Source organism: Sturnira hondurensis, unplaced genomic scaffold (assembly GCF_014824575.4).
Source record: "Sturnira hondurensis isolate 20B ecotype Veracruz unplaced genomic scaffold, ASM1482457v3 Scaffold0001120, whole genome shotgun sequence".
NCBI classification, from domain to species: domain Eukaryota; kingdom Metazoa; phylum Chordata; class Mammalia; order Chiroptera; family Phyllostomidae; genus Sturnira; species Sturnira hondurensis.
The window spans coordinates 5,863,422-5,885,814 of NW_028073751.1; the positions used below are offsets into that span (position 1 = coordinate 5,863,422).

Here is a 22,393-nt window from a genome sequence, read left to right on the forward strand (position 1 = left end):
AGCCCTTGAACCTGTCTCCATGGCCACCTTTTCCTTCACTTTCCTGTGAACTGACAGTAGATCCACCTTAGTTCATTTCTGTCACTTTCACTTCTTGGTGAGTTCATGCAGCCCAGTGTGGCCCAATTCTTTCCTATCACTTTTCTAAAAAGCTAAAGCAGCCCTACTAGGCTCTTTCCTGTGGCTTTTTCTATCTTAAGCCCTTCCAAGAAATGGCTTCACTGTCCCCAGCTTTGATAAACACACTCTCAAAGTCACTTGGACTTGCATTGTAAAATCTTTCCTGCATGAAGTCAAGAACGCACACACCAGTCTGAGGCAGACCTGCTATGGGCCCAGGACAAGTACTATATGATCTTATTCATATGTGAAATCTCAAATAGTCAAATTCATAGAAATAGAAAGTAGAATGATGGTTGCCAGGGCCTGGGAAAAGGGGGAAATGGGAGGGTGTTGGTCAAGGTGTGCAAGTTCAGCCATGAAGATGAGTAAGTTCTGGAGCGCTGGTGTCAACCATGTGACCATGGTTAACAATACTGTATCATCACTAACAATATTGTAGTGTTATTACTGTATTGTAGTTAATACTTGAAATTTGCCAGGTGGGTAGATTTTTGAGTGTTTTCATCAAAAAAAGGAAACAAAGTTAGATGTTATTACTTTTAAAGTTCTCTTTTGTACTTGTTTATTGTTGGTTTAATAAAGAGGTGATTGAATAAATCAAAAGCAAGCAATCAATTCAATTGAGAAAAGGTAAAACTAGTTGTTTGGTGTCACTTCAATAAAAATTAAGTGGTTAAAATTGTTTCCACTTTAGAAAAGAGTATAGAAAACTGAATAGGTGAGATGAATCTTATTCAGAAAGAGAACAGAGATAGAACTGAGAGCAGACAGGCACCCCCACCTCTTCCAGCTCTAATCACCACACCAGGGGTTTTCCTTTATTGAAGCATTAGGCCTACAGGTGTGATTTATTTGAATGTCGCAATAAATGTTTAAAGTAAATTGAATCAATGTGTACAATTGGAAGATTTAAAAAATACATGGTCTTCTAGATTTTCTTGAAAAATTTGAAATCTAACACACCAGGCTTCAATTTCTGTATGGCTACATTAAGCAGGCACTGAGCCAAGCAGAGGGGTCCTAGGTTTCTAGTTTTCAATGTCCTTGTGGCTGGTGGCTTCTGAAGTGGACTCGTTTAGCTCCCAGACTAGCTTCATGTTCTAAATTCTCACTTTCCAGTTCTCTCCAAATCCTTTAGCTGGCTTTTGTCCCACGTATTCCAATGAATTTGTTCTTTTCAATATCCTAGCTGACTGAAATCTTTCCAAATCCAGTGGCCGGTTCTTTATCTCCATTGCATGAGGCCTCTCATGACATAGCAATTTCCCAGGTTGACCATGCCCTCCCTGAAGCCATGATCTTGAAAGCTTTTGTGACGCCAAGCCGCCCTTATTTCCCTTCTCTCATCCAAGGTTAGTCTGCAGCCTCTCTGCCTTGTTTTGGCCACCCTGTTAGAGTCTAAATGCTGTGCCCCAGAGCTCTGTCCTCGTCTTTTCTCCATCTGCCTTCTCCATCTAAATGAGCTTATCTGGGAGGGCAAGAATCTTCATCACGTTTGCCCCTAAATCTTCAGTGCCTGTAAAAATGCCTAACACAGGAGAGGAGCTTGTAAATGTTGGTGGGATGAATGAGCACAAAACATTGGGAATGAGAGTCCCCAGTAATTTTTGCTTTCCAGGATCATCGAGCTTTCTACTGTTCCTGGACTCCCCCCCTGCCCCCTGCTTGGTGTGGGACTGAAGATCCACAGCATTAGTTCACATATTAATTAACTTGGGTGGCTGTGAAGTTGGGGAGATCCTGGCTGGGCTGAGGACTTTGGATCTCATCTTCCCAGCCTTTGACCCTCTCCCAACAGCCCTCAATAAAATGGTTTGATCTCCTCCCCCCAAATTAATTAATTTAACAAATACTTACGAGAAATAAAAAACACAGAAAGTGGAAATTTTCTGTTGCTGCACTTCATATACATGGTCATGCAGGTTAAAAAAATATAGAAAACATAACATTACACTGCAAAAAAGGCAAATGCAATGTGGAGTCTCTGAATTAGCTCTGACTCAGTAACACTCCTAATTAGGGGTAAGATGTCTTTAGAAAATCTTTTTTTTTAATCTCAGTTAGATGTCCTCTTCTTCTACCATTTCTAAGAAAACACCCATGCTATTTTTGTTTATCAAATTATCTGTTTCACTATTAATAATAATTACACCAAAAGACCAATTTAATTTATAAAGTTTCCCCCTGCTGTCTGAAAGTAGACTGTTTTTTATAAAGCCTTCACAAGCCAAAATGGGGTAAAGCAAAGAAGCAGTTACCTTAGGACAGATCTCACTAACAGACACACACAAAAAATCAATCAAGATGGAGCACAGATGCTCACAGACACAGGTCAAAGCTGTGGAGGCTGGACGCTGCTGCAATGCTGAGTGTGGTTCCAAAGAAGGAGGTTGGTGGGGCCACTCTCACTGCACAGGGTGACCACTGCCTCTGTAACATTAGTGAAAATAGGTGCTCATGTAGGTCTCTTGTAAAAGCAAAAAGGACTAAAGCACATTTTAGAAAAGTCAGGACTCCTGTATTCTTTACCATTGCCATGGACAAATTGCTCTTCATTACCTTTTTAGCTTTGACTTTACTGCTTATCATGCAATTTGCTATGGATCCCAGAATTTTTTGCATTTCTGCATCGATGGTCATAAAAGACTGAATTTTCACTTTGCCAAGTGTTTCAATGAGAAACACTTGCAGTGAGGGTAAGATGAGGTCTGCTTATTTCAGGAAGCACACCAACACATAAGGGGAAGGCTGTGAGGGCAATAACAAGGCTGGCTGGACGGCTACTCGCTGGGTATAAGGCTCTGAGTTATTTTATAGAGATGTTTAATTACAGCATGTGCCCAATCACACGATATCAGAGCTCAGCTGACTGGGCGTGAAAGTTAGAGGGATATGCATCAACTCTAGGTGAGATCCAATATCCAAGGCAAGAAACATTCTCTGACCTTTCTATGTTCATCACTCTACCCACGATTCTTGCTCTCTGGTTTATCAAGAATTTCCCCCACTCCTGGATTTTTTGCTCTCTGTTGACAAAGGAGCTCAAATCACCACTTTAGGTGGGGTTGAAAATACATGGTCTTAATTCAATAATTAATTAACAAATATTGATTGAGCAGCAGTCAGAGACTATTCTAGACTTTGTCAATATGGAGGCAGACAAGACAGTCTAGATGCTCTTCTCCGGGAATTTAAATCCTGGGGTGAAAGGGGATGGTGGTGGGGAAGACAGCAAACAAATAAATGAACAAGGCAATGGCAGAAAGCATCAAGCCCTATATAGAAAATAAAACAATGTGGTGAGATTGGTAGAGATGGACGGGGCATGGGGGAGGTAACCCTAGAACAACCTGGAGCTTGGGGTGAGATTCACAGTGTCTGTTTCCTTCCTCCCATCTCCCTTCTTAGTAGCTTCTTTATCCATTCAGGGCCAAATTTCCAGGAAGCGTGGCTGAATCCCCTGTGACCTGAAGTCCAGCTACCTACTCATTCCTTTACCTTCTTCCAGTTGACATCACTGCAATCACTCCGAGGTTTTCTCACAGCTGTTCTAGGCCCTATTCTCATTTACTTCTCACAATGGTCAAAAAAGGCAGGTACTTCAATCACTATGAACCTTGTTTTTCATTTTATATGTGGGGCCCAGAGACATTACTGAGACTTGCTCACTAGACATTACTTGTGAGGCTCACAGTTAGTGAGTGGAGGGAAGTGTATTCCTTACCACAGGGCCGTGCTGCCATTCAAACCCCACCACTGTACAGGAAGTCTAGCCCTGGCCCTCACCCACACTCCCACAGCCAGATAAGAATTTTCCAGAAGTTGCCCACCCAGCCCTCCCCCCTGCAGAACTGGAAACTAGTGTTCTCACTGTTGTGTGCGTACACCTGATTCATCTCGCCTGTGCCTGTCCAGTAACCTTTTCTGCCTGCAGGTGCCCTGGCATACCTGGCGTGACTGGCATGTCTGACATCCCAAGGAGACCATCTCTGAAAACCTCCCTCAGCAACAGGACAGCACTGTTTTCAGTAATGATCATAAAATGAAATGAGTAATAGTGGTTAGTAAAGAAATGTAGAAGGCAAAAATTTTCTGTTCTTGCATCTCATATATGTAAGTATATATAGTATATGACTATGTATGTACTTGTGCCTGTTAAAAATATAGTGTTACAGTGCAAAAAATAAAAATGGATTGTTTTAATTACATTACTGTATTCTTTTTTTTAACACACATTGAAAAATGTGTATCTACCAATTGGTCTGCTAGAGAAAGGAATGACAGTATTACAATTTGTTTCATTGGCTTCTGCACATTTCCCAATGATTTTATGAAAATAGCTCTCTTCATATACTCATGTTCAATGGATAACCAGGTCTGTCAACCTATTATTCTACTAAGTTTAATTAAAGAACACATTTAAAAATTTTCTAACTTGGAAAAGTTTCTTTCACACAAAATAATAGGTATAGAGGAAACGTCTGAAATGGAAATTTGGCAGACAGGCGTAAGAACCCCACCTGACAATAAACTGCAGAAGTTGCAGTAATGTGCATGTCTGTTTGCTTGGGATCCGGTCTAGCAGCCTTCAAATGGCTCTGCAGTCAGAGGGTTTTAAACACAATGAAGACTCCATGTGTTTTGAGAGAACGGGAGAGTTGAAATAACTCAAGTTGTATTATCATTTTTAATTTTCTATCTTCAGGTTAACTCAGGAACATATCATGTTTGGAGACTCATTGAGCTTGAAACACATTCGGATAGTTTCAGTCCATAATTGCTAAACTTACATTAGAAATAAATGTAGCTAGCAATTATATATTGGGAATTGTCTAAATTATCTTCTGTGTACACTCCAGTGTTCACTGAATAATAGAAAATAAAAGTCTAATATAAATATTATATGTTATGAAAACTCAACTGTAACTGCAGCAATTAATGAGAACTTAGACCAACGAGAGATTTTTTTTTTGAGAGAAAAGTATTTTATCCCTGGCATTGCTTATAAAAAGCAGTGAGGTTTTAGTTGGCTTTGTTGTTACTTTTCAGGGCCCTACAGACAACCCTCCCACTACCTCTTCCTGGGTGGGCTGTGGGGCCGAGTCTTGCTGATCTTCCTGTTCCGGGGGCCTGGCTGACTCTCTGTAGCACCTGGACTGGTGAACACTCACGTTAACCTCTCTCACCCTGTTGGCTTCCCAGGCAGGGCCTTCCCAGACTCTCGTTGGACCTGTCTGCAGGACACTATACCCACAGATCTGCCTCTCTTCTCTGTGCTGATCTTACCCAGCCATTCACAGAGACTCCCGAATCTCTGTCCATAGTTCTGGTGTTTTTTCTGATTTGTTACCATTCACTGGCATTTCCAGGGACTGATATTCCCAGGTATCAAAATCAAAAGGATTGGTAGGAATGGTGATTTTAGTCTCAGAGAATATGGCTGGAATCACAGTCCAGCAGTAGTTCCAAAACCACTGTGGTTCATGGGTGAAACATACTTGGGCACAGGGACGAGCTCAGAATACTCTGTCACAACATATCAAATGTAATAGTCAGTGTGAACCATTCTGGACACGCCAGTAGCCCTGCAGCCAGGGATAGAGAATGAGCGGTGGAGGCACTGACTGACAGTCTCTCTCCCAAGGCAGCCGTGGTTCCTCAGTCCTGCCCCTCTGTCCCCAGTGACAGCAGAGGCTCCCTCAGAAGCATCCTCCTCACGACATTCCTGGGAGTTGCTACCAGTTGAGCAGCACGAATGTCAGGAAAGAGAATGATTTGCAGGGGGAATAAGTGTCAGGGATATGGTACATACAGATTAGGAAGACATGATGTAGGGAGAGATCTGGTATAAACACATAAGAACAGGAAAGCAATGCAGATGATAGGCAAGAAATGTATGTAGAGAACAGTGGAAGTACCAAGTTGCCAGTTTTACTAGGGATCCATGTGGGGAACGTGAGTTGATTGTATCAGAAGAGACTCTATAATAGGGGCATTATTTTCTTCCAGTGAGCTTGTTACTTAGTCTCCAAGGGCTTCAGCTTACTATTGTGTGACTTTAGACAGGTTACTCAGTGCCTCAGAGCCTCAGTTTCCCACCCTGTAAATGAGGTTAATAATAATACCTACCCTTGTAGGGCTGTGGCAAGGACTGAACAAACTAATCCACATGAAGTGTTCAGAAAGTGCCTGGTTCACAAACAGTGCTCCACTGGTAGTTGAAGTTACCTCTTAAATCCTTTCGAGGCTAAAAGTCCGTGGGGAGGTCCAACAGTTTCATTGAGAAACCAGGATTAACTCTGGGACAGGTCACTTTCTCCAGGTGGGTGCAGATGGTGTCCCTCTGTGCTTAGTCAGGCAGCTTCCCACCTGAACAGCCTTCCTTTCCCTGGGTCTCAGGGGTGGCTAGTCAGTGGACACACAGGTTCTTAGTCACAGTGGTGGGGCTGGGGCAGCAGGAACCACATGTCAAAGGGTAAGTTGAAATTGTGTGGTTGGGGGATCTGTGGCTACACCTCAACACTGAGCAGGCCAGGGAGAGGGGGCAGCCTCAGGGAGCAAGGGACAGACAACCGGATGAAGACAAGATGGGGGTATAATCTGCCAGATAATTTTACTTATTCTATATGTTGTGTATCATAATAGTACAAATATGTCTCTTTTTGGAGGAAATAAAGGACAGTCAAATGTTGTTACATGAAAAAAATAGTGATGAGAGGTATAGAGAAAAAGGGCAGAATTAAAAAAAATTCCCTCAACTACACAACAGAAATGTGTTTCTGATTGGCATGAAATGCAAACAGCCAAAGCAGAAGCCAACATTGACACTCAGTGATGATTTCTGCGGGGAGTTTGATTTTCTTGTCACCTGGATTGATCTGATCCATAATCTTTATTTTACTTTGAATTGCATAGCTGCTTTTCACTGGGAAGCGAGGGTTAGGATGAATTGAAGACCTGTCAGGAACATGTTGCCTCTAGGGGCAAATGGCAGACAGAGAAAGTATATTTAAATGGATGAAACACAGAGAAAGGATTGAGCGGAAGGCCAGCTTGCTTCAGCATGAGGTGCAGACAGACCTGCCTGGTCTTTGGTTACAGTCTTTGGGAGACCATCATGGATATTGGGCTAGGACTTCAGATAACTTACTCCAGGTGGGCACATCACAGAAATGGGAGCTTTATGCTCTGAAATCAACTCAGCCACCCACAGTTAGAGTAAACCCCGCAGTTTCTTTTGAAATCAATGTCATTGTGTCTTTTAGAGAACAAACCAGCGTGTTCACAAAACACAGCCCAAGTCACCTGTACAGTGTGAGTGCCGCTACTTTTTCCATGTTTGGATTTTTGCTTTCCTGCTTTTCCTCTTAAATGTGTCTGGAGGTAAAATGAGAAGACATTTTAATGATCACTTAAATGCAAAGACTCTCATTTCACCCTCAGATCTTTCATTTTTCACCTTTGGGGCTGTCCTTATAGCTACTGGTAGAAAAACAAAATTGTACCTATGTCAAATTGAGAACAACTCAAATGCACAAAAGACCAAGGGTGTTATTAGATTTCTGCATTCATATGAAAGAACCTACACAACTGATGCATCTGTATTTACATCAATATACGCCATGTTTTCTGACTTTAGTTTTTCCTGTGCTCCTCTGCATCGATAAATGCAGGCACACACTGCATGCACATTATGGTGCTAGACATTATCTTAGAGGCCATCCAGTATCGACTTGCATTCCATCTTCACAGTTTAGGAACCAAGTGCTGTTCTCACTTCTGTCTTACAGGTGAGAAATGGAGGCCTAGCAAAATGAACTGATCAAGACTAATTGCACTGCTAGTAAGTGAAGGTCCAAGGCTCAAACTCAGGCAACCTGCCTCCAGGTTTCTTGTATGTTGTGCTAAATGCTCTGGGTCTTTTTATTTTGCCTCTCTGACAGATCTACCTATACAACACCAACATATCCCTCAGAGTAACTCTCCTCAGTGTCTCATCTGGGATTAAGAACCATAAGCGTTCATCGTCACCCGTATGTTGCGCGGCGTGCCCACCACCCAAAGTCAAACCTTCTTCTGTCACCGTACATCTGACTCCCTTATACAGGCGATGTGTCATAAAATTGTACGCTTGAAACCTATATAATTTTATTGACCAATGTCACCCCAATACATTTCATAAAAAAAGAATAGAAAATGTGTATTTGTAGCCATTCTCTACAATACTGAATTATGCAAAAGTGTATGTGGATAAAATGAAAAAGTAGAGAATACTCATGATATTTGGATACCTACTATATTTTATTTTTAATAAAGGTTCCTCACTCTACATAAAAAAAGAACCATAAGTGTTGACACAAACACCCTGTAGGTCTCACTCAGAGGCTGCACCTAGGTCTGAACTCAGCCCCTTGGGGGCACGCTGCAAGGCTGCTGGTCAAACCCAAGGGGAAAGACTTTTTTTCCTGCTTCTAAAACCATTTCTTTTTTTTCCCATTAAGTGTATCATTTTTACTGAATTTTTTTCCATTGTCATTTATCCTCCCATACTCTCTTCCACCTCCACCCGTCCCCCATCACCACACTGTTGTCCATGTCCACGAGTTCTTTCTATTTTTTTCTTTTTTGCTTGATCCCTCCACTGGCCCAATGCCCTCAACTTCCCCATAAGCTATCATCTGCTCTCTATCTCTGAGTCCGTCCCTGTTTTGCTTATTAGTTCAGCTTGTTCATTAGATTCCACATATGAGTGAAATCATATGGTGTTTGTCTTTCTCTGACTGGCTTATTTCACTTAGCATAATGTTCTCCAGGTCCATCCATACTGCTGCAAAGGGCAAAATTTTCCTCTTCTTTTCTTTTTGTTTTTGCGACTGAGTACTATTCCATTGTGTAAATGTACCATAGCTGTAAAACTATTTCTTTAAGTGAACCCAAGAGTGATTTATTTTAAACTAATCTTTAACCCTAATTAAAAAGGTAATTCAAAAATTTAAACATGAAAAAATATATAAAATTCTTCCCTCCTATCCCTTCTTGAACAGATGACAGCTAGTGGCAGGGGTAGGTTAGGGGTGAAGGGAGTGAGTATCTTCACCCCCTAAAAAAGGAAAAAGGACTCACGGACATGGACAAAAGTGTGGTGATTGCTGGGGGAGTGAGGCCTAAAGGGTCTAAATGGTGATGGAAGAAACAGAATAAAGATTATATATTTTCAAAATAGCATTTTAGAAAAAATATTTTTAATTCTACATAAACTCTTTCAATAGAAGATAAAAAATTGACCACACTGAAGTGAGGAACATCTATCAAATGATACCACTAACTTATTCATTTAAAATAATCAATTAGCACAATGTGTGAACTGTGTCTCCACAATACTGTTCTATTAAAAATACCAAAACTAAAGTATTTTGGAATACATGCCTAGGCAGTAAAATTAGGAAGAGAATCAAGGAAATGAATTCTATGAAACTCAGGACAGTGTTTTCTATGGGAGAGAGAAAGGATTAAGTTAGGAAGTTGGCAGGGTGAGGAGGTGGGTGACCCTGAAGTGCTCTTTATGTCTATTTCTTTACCTAGGTGTTGTATACACATGTCTATTTTACAATGCACATTAAACTGTCCATTTATGCTTTAAATGTGTTCTCTAGTTGCGTTATACTTCACAGTAAAAATGTAACAAAATATTAAAAATTCACAGAAAGGAGTGAATTGGAAAAATGATAGGGTTACAAAAAAATTTAAGCATGAAAAACAGAAATAAAATAAAATTCTTCCCTTTTATCCCTTCCCAGAGCTAACTACTGTTTCTTTTTTTAAAATCATTTTTTATTGTTATTCTATTACAGTAATCCCAATTTTTCCCCCTTTGCCCTCTTCCACCTATCCCACCCCAGTGTGAGAATATTCTCCAGTTCCACCAATGCTGTTGTGAAGGGTAGGAGCTCCTTCTTTCTTTCTGCTGCATAGCATTCCATTGTGTAAATGTACCAGTTTTTTGATCCACTCATTTACTGATGGGCACTTAGGCTGTTTCTAGCACTTGGCTATTGTAAATAGAGCTGCTATGAGCATAGGGGTGCATGTATTTCTTACATATACCTCCAGAAATTCATGTTTTCTGTTTGTTTTCATATAGGCAGGAATATATATCTTTTTAAATTCATTAAAAAATATGTACTAAGCATCTATTAGGTGCTAGACACTGGGGATACAGTAGGGAATGTCATGAAGGTCCCTGCTATTGCAGAACTCATGTTTTCCTGGTTTCCCACTGGTGAATGTCCCAGAATCCCACAAGTTAGTTTCTCCTCCTCTGACTCTATTTATACAGAAACTAGAAAAAAATCTATTTTAATTAACTTCCATTGTATCTAAATCCTTCAGTGAGGGAGAGAAGAGGAACAAGGAGGGACTTTAAGTAGCCAGCTTAAGGGAAGTCTTTGACTTTTTTTTTTTTTTTATTGAATCTATGTCTTTGTTGTCCCAGGAATGAAATGTCTTTGGGACACTGACCAAAGAACAGCTTGGACACCCCCCTTTAGTTTTAGGAATTTGTAAACTTAGAGAGACAGCACTACCATCAGTTGCCATTCCAAGGTCTGAAAATTTCAGAGGCAACTATGTTTTAATTTTTCTTTCTTTCTTTTTTTGAAGTAGGTCCTTGAAAAAGTCTACTCTCTCAAGATTTGTATTTAACCTAAAACGAGACTCCATTTAAAGGTACCTCTTTTGCTTTTGTCATTCAGACATGGATGTAGATGTGACTTCATGAATCCTGCAGTTAGTCAACTGTCACCCACCAGCAAATACTGCCGGTGCCACGGACACCCTCACCCTCTAGCCACACAGCTCACCCTCCTGAGTGTTTCTGATCCAGTACACAGTAGGCACTTCATAATTGTACTTGAATGTGACCATTTTAAATGTGAATCTCACTCATTAAAAGATGGGGGGCATCTTTTCATGTGTCTCTGGATCCTCTGTATGTTTTCTTTGGAGAAGTGTCTAATCAAGTCTTTTGCCCATTTTTCAACTGGGTTGCTTGTCTTCTTAGAGTGGAGTCATGTAAGTTCTTTGTATATTTTGGGGATTAAACCTCTGTCTGAGTTATTATTGGCAAATATATTTTCCCATACAGTTGGTTCTCTTTTTATTTTAATACTGTTTTCTTTAGCCGTGCAGAAGCTTTTTATTTTGATGAGATCCCATTAGTTTATTCTTTCCTTTATGTCCCTTGCTCTAGGGGACATATCAGTAAAAATGTTGCTGCGTGAAATATCTGAGATTTTCCTGCCAATGTTCTCCTCTAGGATTTTAATGGTGTCACAGCTTATATTTAAGTCTTTTATCCACCTAGAATTTATTTTGGTGTACGGTTTAAGTTGGTGCTCCAGTTTCATTTTTTTTTGCACATAGCTGTCCAGTTCAGAATGGCCATCATAAACAAAGCAACAAACAACAAATGTTGGAGAGGTTGTGGGGAAAAGGGGACCCTAGTTCACTGTTGCTGGGATTGCAACTAGTACAACCATTATGGAAAACAGTATGGAGTTTTCTAAGAAAACTAAAAATGAATATGCCTTTTGACCCAGCAATTCCACTGCTAGGAGTATATCCTAAGAACCCTGAAACACTAATCCAAAAGAACCTATGCACCCCAATGCTCACAGCAGCACAATTTACAATAGCCAAGAGTTGGAAGAAACCTAGGTGCCCATCAGCAAATGAATGGATCCAAAAACTATGGTACACTTACACGATGGAATTCTACGCAGCAGAAAGAAAGAAAGAACTCCTACCCTTTGCAACAGCATGGTTGGAACTGGAAAAGCATTATGCTGAGTGAAATAAGCCAGGCAGTGAAAGACAAATACCATATGATCTCACCTTTAACAGGAAACTAAACAACGAAACAAACAAGCAAGCAAAATATAACCAAAGACACTGAAATACAGAACAGGCTGACAGGGACCAGAGGGGAGAGGGGAGGGAATTTCAGGGGAAAAGGGGAAGGATTCACAGGAACAAGTATAAAGAACACATGGACAAAAACTAAGGGGGGTGGAAATGGGAGGGAGGTGGGGAGCACTGGGTGGGGGTGGGGGGGCTGGGATGGGAGTAAAAGACAGAAAACTGTATGTGAACAACAATTACATTTTAAAAAAACCCGGGGAGAATGAAGCCCAACTTTCAGCACTGTGTGCCAAAGGAACTTTTAGGAAACTCTATTAGCTAAACCAACAGTGGTGACTTCCTGTCAGAGCAGGCGGTGAGAGGCCCTTCCTGGCACTGACGACCTGTTTGGTTTGGTCGGGTTGTTTACACAGTGCTCCGATGAAGGGAGCGATAAAATAATGTACAAAATTCCTCCCTCAACCAGAACAGTATCCTGGCTGTCAGCTGTTAAGGGGAGGGTTCTATCAGCAACAACTTAATGGCTTTGAGATATTTCAAAAGTGCTTCTTCAAGTGCTTTCAAGTGCCTTAGAAACAAGTTACAGTTGATGGAGAGTCAGTCTCTCCTTTCTTCTTAATCCTTAGTCATTAACAGTTCAATTCAAGGACTAAACAGGTTTCAGGAGTTTTTAAATCCCAGTTACTGATGATCTTTGATGTTGAATCACTTCTTTTTGTGTTTTACTTCCTAAGAAAATTGCTGTTGAGGGTCCCTGACAGGTTGTGCTCTCTCAAATGCTAATGGCAAGCCCAACCGGATGCGGGTGGTCATCACTCCTCATCTGCCTTTTTGTATCCTCACTTGCTATCAAAGTCAAACTTCCTGGTCTAAAATTTCCTGGCTCCTTCCTCATCCTATATGAAAGGACTAGAACATATATTTGCTTCCTCAAGTCTCCTGGGTACCTCAACTCTTTTTAAAGAACTGTTGGAAAGAACAGATGCTACATTGTGGACTTTATACAGGAAGTACCTAGTGGTCTAGCCCTGCCTCTTTGGTGATTTTCTTCTCAGTTGACAGTGGGAAGAGAGATAATATGCATGGGCCAACCTTCTCTGCTCAGTGCTTACTCCATGCTCATTAAAATCAGTGTGGTCTCCCCAGTCCAGCTTTGACCTTCCTATCCATTTAGGAGGAAAAAAACTCTGACCAATACTAAGTATTAGCCATCAGTACAGGCAAGTATTCGTGTTGTGTACCTGCCTTATTTGGGGAAAATTTTTGAGATTTATGAGGCTGTATCAAATAAGATTTTTGAAAAACATTCTCTAAGTGCTTCCATTACTCTAAATATTTAATCTAATCATGCCGATCCTTTGTTTAGAACCCATTAGTAGCTGCTCCATTGTATTTAGAATTCAATTTAAACTTCGTGACAATGGCCCCCACAGTCCTAACAATCTGGCTTTTTTTTTCTAACAACTTTGAGGAAATATTAATGTATAACAACCTGCACATATTTAAAATATACCACTTGAATTAATGAATAAAGAGCATACCCATCTTTAAAGTTTTGTTATGCCCCTTTTGGAGTTAGTATCTCCTTTCACACTCATGCTCAGGCAACCATTGATTTGCTTTCTGTCACTGTGTATTAATTTACAATTTCCAGAATTTTATATAAATATATGTACTTCTTTCCTGCTTCATTGGACAGGGAATAATGACTTTGAAATTCACCCACACTGTTGCATATATCAATAGTGTCTTCCCTTTCACTGTTTTTTGTTAAATTATCATTTATATAATATTTCAATTTATGGATATACCATTAATTATTTATCCATTCACCTGTTGATAGACATTTGGATGGTTTCCAGTTTGGGGTTATTACAAAACTTAATTAAAAGATTTTCATAAAAAGGTAAACAGAAAGTAAATTACTACTGAAAATGTAGAGTAGATATTATTTGCCATAACAGAAGCTCACCACAGAAATGAACACGAAACTAATAAAGGAATTGTACAGGTCAAAGTCATTGCAGCTTCCAACCCTGGGGTATAAACCATGGTGGGGAACTGTCTCCCTGCAGGAATCAGATGGGCTTCTGGTTTCCATCCCAGCCTGTGGATCATGGTTAGACAACGAATAGTTACACTCTGTGGTGTCCAGTTAAAAGCAGTAAGTCTGGCAGATGATACGAGAGAACTTGGCGCTGTAATGTTGACAGATGCTATTCAGTCATTTTATCATTAAGTGAAAAAATTAAATGATCAGTGACCCCTTCCTGGGGTCACTGGGGGTGTAATGGGGACAAAATAGATGTGGTTTCTAGCTTATTTGTGTTCTAAAGAGTAGAGACTGACAACAAGATGAGCCTTTTGGTGTGATAGCACTATGTTCGCTCATTTGCAGCTAGTTTGAGAGAATACAGCAGGGTCCTCACTGTGGCCATAGGAGTCACCCATATTTAAATGATAACCCAAAACATAATTAGGAGTCAGACAGGTAAGCAGAATGAGAAATGGGTGATGAAACAGAGGAGCAGGTTCTAGGGAGACACTGAGAAGCCAAAACATAGTCTGGTCAACTTCTAATCTCATCTCGGCATGATGAGGCATGGCCAGGAGTTCTAGATCAATGCAGTGGAGAATCCATGCCGGTCTTGGTTTCTAATGCTCTTCATCATGTCACTAATCCCTCCCTGCCCAGCTGGTAACTAAGGTGACAGGTATGCTGGTAGACTAGTGGTCTACAATGATTCTGGGAAGAAATTGTATTTGACTTATGCCTTGTCTATGTTCAGTGGTTTACTTTATACAGCTAATACCAAGTTAGTCTGTATGAAATGAACCTGGTCCTTCCAAAGTTGACTAAGCCAATTACAACCAACTTCTGACTTAATTGAAGCCAGTGGGGGTGGGGATGAAACAAAGGAAGGAAAAGCTCAGAACATCATCACAGGTCCAGCAAGTTTGAGGGAGCAAAGCTATGAAGGTGAAGTACAGTTAATGGGAAGAGATTTGGGGACTCTGATGTGTTCTACCCAATGTCTATCCCTTCCTTTTTCCTTGTTAACAAAACTTTAGTTGTATTCAGGGGTCCACCTTCCTCCAGAAGGCTTGGACTTCAGAGGAGAGTGAGCACACCCCTAACCTGGAGACGGATCTAACTGAAGTAAGTCAATCACAGAGCCTAATGCCACTTGCCGATTCAGGCATGAGACCTGTTTAGGCATGAGGATGTGACAGAATTCTGGCCACAGAGACAATAGGGGAAGTGTGTGGGGTAGCTCTGGCAAAGCTTTTCTTTCTCTTAGAGAGGATCCCACAGAAGAGTTGGTTTCTTCTTCTTCTGGATGCTTTTGTTATTGTGTATGACAATGGAACTGCTGTGACCATCTTGTGACCATGGAGAATAGGAGACGAGATTGCAGGCCTACCAGACCGAGAAACACTCGGGGGATGGCAGAGCACAGAGTTGAGAGGATCTAGACCCTTAATGACTTCCCCAAGCCTCAGAATCACTCATCTCTGGAGCTGCCCACTTTGGAAGTATTCAGTTTTCTCATGTCTTAAGCCACTTTGAGTTTGGGTTTCTTAGGCAAGAAGCATCCTAACTAAAGATTCAATTCATTCATTCATTCATTCATTCATTCAACACCTACTCTGGTGGTGGTGACTCTATACTGGGTCAGGCACTATATATACTAAGAGATACAGACAAAAATTAAAAAAATGAAGTTGGATGTGGTTATGTACCTGGTTTTGCTCAATGAAATGTGACCAGAAATGGCACATGTTACTTTTGGGGAGGAACTTTAAAAGCCAGTCTGGTATTTGTCATGCTTCCTTTCCTCTGTCATGAAGCTGAGTAATTAGGTGTTGAGAAAGAACTTCCTTCCATTCACCTGCCTCTCCGGTGACCGGGTTGAGCAAAATCCTACCCCTTCTTTCCCACATTGGATGTGTAGTGAGATAGAGAAAAATGTTGTTTTAAACCATTATGAATTTGAGGTTGTTTATCATCCGGTAAAGTCTGCCCTAGCTGACAAGCATGGAGACTGCTTAGCACAGAGTCTGGTGTTCAGTTCACAAAAGCCTACCTGCTGTGGATGTCGGGATTGTTGTTTTGCTACTGAGGCGTGCCCACCTAGAGTAATGAACTAACGAGGCCGGCACATATCTAGAAACGTACTCAGACTGTGACTATTTAAAACCCAGTCATTTATAGGCTTATCGAGCAGAGAGGGTGCCAGTTAACTACAGAGTGCATGTTTGTACTCAGAGTCCAGCCATCTAGACCTAGGCGTCTTAGAATCCCAAATAAACAAGGTATCTTTAAACAATGGCCAATATAAAGTTTTGCTTTTAATATTATAAAATTAATTGTAGCAGGATCAACTAGAAATCCGACTTCTCTACAAAGAGAAAGAGACCTGAGAAAATGGATAAAATACTGAAAATATAATGTTATTAAGACTATTTACAAAAATACAGTGTCTAGTTCAGGAGAATTCCATAGTAATGAGCCCCGCCGCCACGTCTGAGGCAGGGCGCAGTGCCCCCTCCCAGAGGGACCCTGGTCAACAGAGATTGTCCTGGGAAGAAGAACCAGGATGGCTGGAGTACGGAAGCTGTCCCTTGAAAGCCCTCAGCAGAAATAGGAAGGTGTTTTGTCAAGAGGAGGGTCTTGTTAGCTGTCTTAAAATGCTTAAAGAGAAGCCCACTTCCTCTGAGTGCTTGCAGGAGGTCAAACAAAGCTCAAAGGTGGAGCGCCAGGGACACTGAGCTCAGCTCAACAAGGAAAGGAGTAAGAGGGAGTGGCCACAGAGCGCCGGGCGGCGCCCCAGACCCCTGCCCGGCGCAGGGGCGGGAGTGGGACGGGGACCGCCTCCGGCCCGGGATGCGGCAACTCGGCAATTCGGCAACTCAGAAACTCGCGCACCTCCGCGCAGTCGGCTGTGGACTCCTGAGCCAGGCAGGTGGCTCCGACCCCAGGAGACCCAAGGAGCACTCAGGTGTGAAACCGGGCGAACTGTGGGTGACGGCGTCTGCGGGGGACTTCGCCACGCGTCCACCGAGACCTGGGGAAGAGAGCCTGGAGCTCCGGACCCCCGGCCTCTCCACCACCATTTTGGATACTCCGCTGGGAGGCGCCTGGGGGTCCCACCGACTTCCAGGACGGACGCGTGCCGCTCTCTTACCGCCAACTAGGCGGCAACCCCTGTTTGCCGCGGTGACCGTTTGCCTGTGACTCTACGGAGCCTGGAGCCCCCCGAGAATGCCGCGGAGTGGACGCGGAGCCCGTGGGGCAGCGCGATGTCCGCGGAGGAGCTGTCCCTGCAGGCTGCATGTCTGGCGAAGGCCTGGGAGGAGCTTGGCCAGACAGGTTGGTACTGGGGACGTATGACTGTTAGTGAAGCCAAGGAGAAATTAAAAGAGGCACCCGAAGGAACTTTCTTGATTAGAGATAGTTCGCATTCGGACTTCCTACTGACAATATCTGTGAAAACATTAGCTGGACCAACTAATCTGCGGATCGAGTTTCAAAATGGGAAATTCAGGTTGGACTCTATCTTGTGTGTCAAGGCCCAGCTTCAGCAGTTTGACAGTGTGGTTCACCTGATCGACTTCTACGTTCGTATGTGCAGGGAGAAGTGGGCGAACCGAGCGGCCCACCAGAGCGGCGGCCTTCACCTGTACCTGACCAAACCGCTGTACACGTCCGCACCGTCTCTGCAGCACCTCTGCAGACTTGCCATTAACAAACGCACCCGCGCCATCTGGGAACTGCCTTTACCGACGAGACTAAAGGGTTACTTGGAAGAATATAAATTCCACATATAAGAGTTTCCTTTTTCCTAACCATGCCTCACGTAGACTATCTCCAAAGGCAGCTGGGTGAGAGAGCCACAACCTGCCCCGGGTAACAATGCGGCATTCCAAGAACACCTGAGCCAGTCTAACGCAAATGCATGACGGAGGTGGCTAGATAAGGTGCCCAAGGTATTTCACCTAAGGCTTTTCTTCTTAAAACTATGAACAGCTGATCCTCTGAAGTTAAAAATTAAAGGTCTCAAGGAAGGCTGAAGGGCTGAAGTGACATTTTCATCGGAATGCCTGGCCTTTTGAAGGTTCTTTGTTTTTTTTTAATTTTGTTTTTGGTTGAAGGTCCAAGCCCCAGGAGTAAAGGACTCCATGGAGGAGTCATGAAGAAGGGGAAGAAAACTGATGCGGGCTTTACTTCAGCGGTGTGTGCCTGGTGCTCCGAGCCTGTTTGGCCGCGTTACATTTTGTATTCTCATGTCCCCAGGAGTTTTGATGATCAGATGTGCTTGTGAGTATTTATCTTCATTTTATGCAATTAACCAAATCAATCAAAAAAGTGACCATGAAATCCCGTATTTATCTTTTTACTACACGTATGAACTCTCTCGTGTGAATGAGTGCTATATTAATTCATTTTAAGGGCAACTTAGTTCAGAAATATTTCAAACTGGTGCAAATGAAAAAGATTGTCTTTTCCTTTAAGACTAAAGATAAGAATGGCATGCTATACTGGTTCAACCCAGTTCCTGTTAAATAACACCATGTAAATATAGACATTTTACCCTTTGAAGTAGCTGTGTCCCAACCTGTTGCCATAGATTTTTTTGGAAATGGCTTAAAAATTTCCAAGTTGTCCTTGAATGTCTAACTGAACATCAGCAGTTGTCTCAATTCTAAGAACTTTGACTTAATTTTCTTCCAGATATCTAGGGGAAAACTTGCCTGTTTTTCAAAGTGTTTATTTACTGCTGGTACTATTTGATTAGAATATATTAAGTAAAAAAAAAAACCAGACTTCAAAAAAATGAAAAAAGGAAGATATTTGACCTTATAATAATGGTATCTTCAGAACAATGAAAGGGGCTGATCTTGATATAGTGAGCTGTCATTTAAAGTGTTTCAAGATGCCCTGGCCAGTGTGCCTCAGTTGGCTGGAGCGTCGTCCTGTCTACTGAAAGATTGGGTTTGATTCCCAGTCAGGACATATACCTAGGTTGTGGGTTTGATCCCTGGTCAGGTGGCCTATGAGAGGCAACCAATCAATGTTTCTCTCTCACATTGATGTTCGTCTTTCTTTCTCTTCCCCTTTCTTCCATCTCTAAAAAAGCAATGAGAAAATGTTCTTGAATGAGGATAAAATATTTTGTATGTATGTACATATATATAGTGTTTCAAAAGAGGGTGAACAACCTGTATGTATACAGAATTCATTCCGCACTTACTGAGGATCTACTAAATGCCACATGGTCAGCCAGATAAAGGTTAATATGTGATTGTTGATCACAGGGCATTTAATGAAAGTCTACAATGTATAAACAATAGGTACAAAGATAATTATTTTGTGTGGTAGAGTTTGAAGTTGTAGAGTTTGTGTAAACTTTTAAGGAGATAAATGCTGTTTTGAAAATCAGGAAATACCATATGGAAGTTACATTTTACTGGGTCTAGAATGATTGTTTGGCATTTGTGTTGCAGAGGAGTAAAATATCAGTGTGGGGAAACTCAGTGATTTTTTCAAGTCTCCCAAAATTTACACCATCCAATAAAGGCAAGACTAACACAATGGTGATCTAATGGGATGAGACACATATAAAATGTGTATATGAACTAAAGGGACCCTCCAACTTTTTTTAAAGCAAATAAGTAAAGGAGCAGTCTGCCGTGTGTGGATGGGGAATTTGCCACTCTTGATGTAGCTTATCAGACACTTCAGGTGGCATGTAAAATCCTTCAGAAGCAGGGAGAGCTTCTGGACACATCTGGAGCTGGGACTTTACTGTGAGGCTTGTGTCCCTACAGGTTTGCTTAGAAATGGAACTGCAAAAGATGGATGAGTTTTGGAAAAGGGACAGGTTTTATTTTGCTCTTCCAAAAGGCTATGGAACACTGAAGTAGCCAGAAGGGATAAGAAGCAGGAGGATGAGTAATTGTCCCTATAACCAGCATTATAGGGATCCCTGTAACCAACCATCCCTATAACCAATTTCTGAGAAAAAAAGAGCAGCACACCACTAAAACTGACGAGTCCCTTCTTTAGCATCAATCTCGAATCAATCACAAATGGTTATTAAGACCTGATACTTTTAAGACCTGTACTACTTGATGGTAAGGAATAGCAGCAGTGTGATAAACTGAGAAGCTGTGGTAAGGCAGTCCTAGGTTCAAGCCTGCAGCCTTCTGCTTCCCAGCTCTATGGCCTTGGATGAGTTAGTTAACCTCTCTGAGCTCCAGTAGCTTCATTCGCAAAGGCAATACACTATAGAGCACATAGGGTAGCTGTGAGGATTACACAGGATGATGCAGTATCTGTATTCGTGTGCTTGCGCAGTACAAGCCTTGTAGCAAGCACTCATAAACTATAACTGTCAGTATTATTTTACTCAGGAGAAAGACAAGCAAAGAAAAAAAAAGAAGGTAGGCATTAGTTTGGCTTTGTTGGACTTCGGCTTCAAAAATCAATTCAACAAACTTGAGCACTTATCTTGTGCATGGCACTGATTTAGTGGTAGGGATGCAGTAAAATCCCTTCCTTCACAGAGATACAATCCAGAGGGAAAACATAGACAATTAATAAGCAAAAAAATAACAGGATGCTTTTACATAAAGATTAGAGCTATGAAGAAATTTTAAAAAGAAAATGGGCTACAGTGTACTGATGCCATGCATGAGAACCCTGGCTGGACTTGGGGCACGTGGGGAAAGATGTGAAGTCCTACACAGTATGACATGAAGTGCACAAGTGTGTGCCAGATTGACCCCATGATTTTATGTCCTGCAGTTATGTACTTATAGTGTCTTAATGAAGTCAGGTCCCAGACACACGGACTCCATCATTCCAAAGGGATTTATTTTAGGACCCCCGCACTTCTTTTGGTCTTGGACAAGCTGGATTACTCTTTTACAAAGTATTTTGGCAGAACCTTCAACTGATGTGTATTTTTAGTACTGAGTTCGTGTGTAAGAAAAATGTGGATGGAAGGGTTGGCGAATAATGGGAGAGGAAAATAAAATTGCAAACTGTTTCACAAGTGTCGGCTCAGTAGCAATGGCATAGAAAGTATTGGGTGATTTATAGGCTATGTGAAGCTTAAAAACAAACATAAGTAAAAGACCAAATTGCTGGTATTTTGACACTTGTGAGAGTGTCAATGATGAAAGAACTTGAACTGACAAAGACAGTAGGAAGGGCCAGAGTTGGGAGTCAGGGGGAGACAGAGATAGACATTGATGCAAAAAGGCAAGCTTTTGGGAGAATGCTCTTTTTGAACTTAATCACCAAAAACATTTTCTGGAAAAGCCTGGAAGGACTTTCCTTCCTTGGCCCAGATGAACAATATAGCCTCTGAGTAAAGAGAGAAATCATGGTCTATCTTTGAAATTCTAGCTTGATCCTAAAAGTGCACACTTTGATTTTTTAAAAAATGGCAAGAGGAATTTTCAACAACCAAAGTAGCTCATAAACATGATTGTAAAAACACTTATAGGACTCATAAAAGAAGAGATTGAGCCTTTAGTAATAGCCCTGTCTCATGAAGTGCGATCTGTTAATTGCATACATTGTAGACATGAATGGCTTTAACACATTTTATGTCATCATTCTGAAACCTACACTCAGGAATATCTCCAAGATTTTGTTCAAAGTCTTCTCTGTTACCCACAGCTGAGCTCCTGATTCAAGCTAGTTTCTCATTTATTTCTTCTATAAACTCTTAAGTCTTAAATCTACCTTGTATTTTTAGTTTATGATGTTTTTTTTCCTCTGAAATATCAACTTCTCAGTTTCTATCTTGGCTTCCTTCTACCCTTCAAGGTTTAGCTCCAAGGCCTCTTTTTTATTGAACCACTTCTTAAGTAGAATTACCTGTACACCGATAGGGTTTCCCATAGCATTTTATATACATCTTTATGATCCTTTTGTTTATCACCATCATGTCTACCATTTATTGTGTGCCCACAGGCACTGTGTTAAATATATTACATCAGTTCCTTCATTTAATACTTGCAATGGCCTAATGAAATAGGTATTATTACAATTAACTGAGGAGGTTAAGAAATTGCTCCATTTTATCCAGCTAATAAGACATGACACCAAAGTTTGAACTTAGTCTTCTACATGAGCTCTCATACCACACCGTTTACTTTTGCTGGCATTACAGTTTGTTTTCTGTCTGTTTCCCTCTCCAGATAACAAGAATGTGTAAGTAGGAAGGACAGGTGAGGAGTTTTTTCCATTGCTTCTGCCCTCATTTCCAATGGCTTTTCCATACCAATGGCCTCTTTTGGCTCATGCTTCAGACTTTCCTAAAGTCTTTCAAAC

The 22,393-nt window shown here is 41.4% G+C and overlaps 1 protein-coding gene across 1 annotated transcript in view; it reads left to right on the forward strand.

Annotated features, from left to right (window-relative positions):
• Positions 1–16,930: 16,930 nt before the first annotated feature.
• The window catches only part of LOC118997337 (suppressor of cytokine signaling 2-like), a 95,223-nt gene continuing 89,760 nt past the window's right edge, over positions 16,931–22,393 (forward strand). Inside the window, exons 1-2 of the mRNA XM_037060918.1 lie at positions 16,931–17,182; positions 17,242–18,364. Of these exons, the coding sequence (XP_036916813.1) occupies positions 16,931–17,182; positions 17,242–17,874 (885 nt within the window). The 3' untranslated portion in view covers positions 17,875–18,364. The remainder of the gene's footprint in view (positions 17,183–17,241; positions 18,365–22,393) is intronic.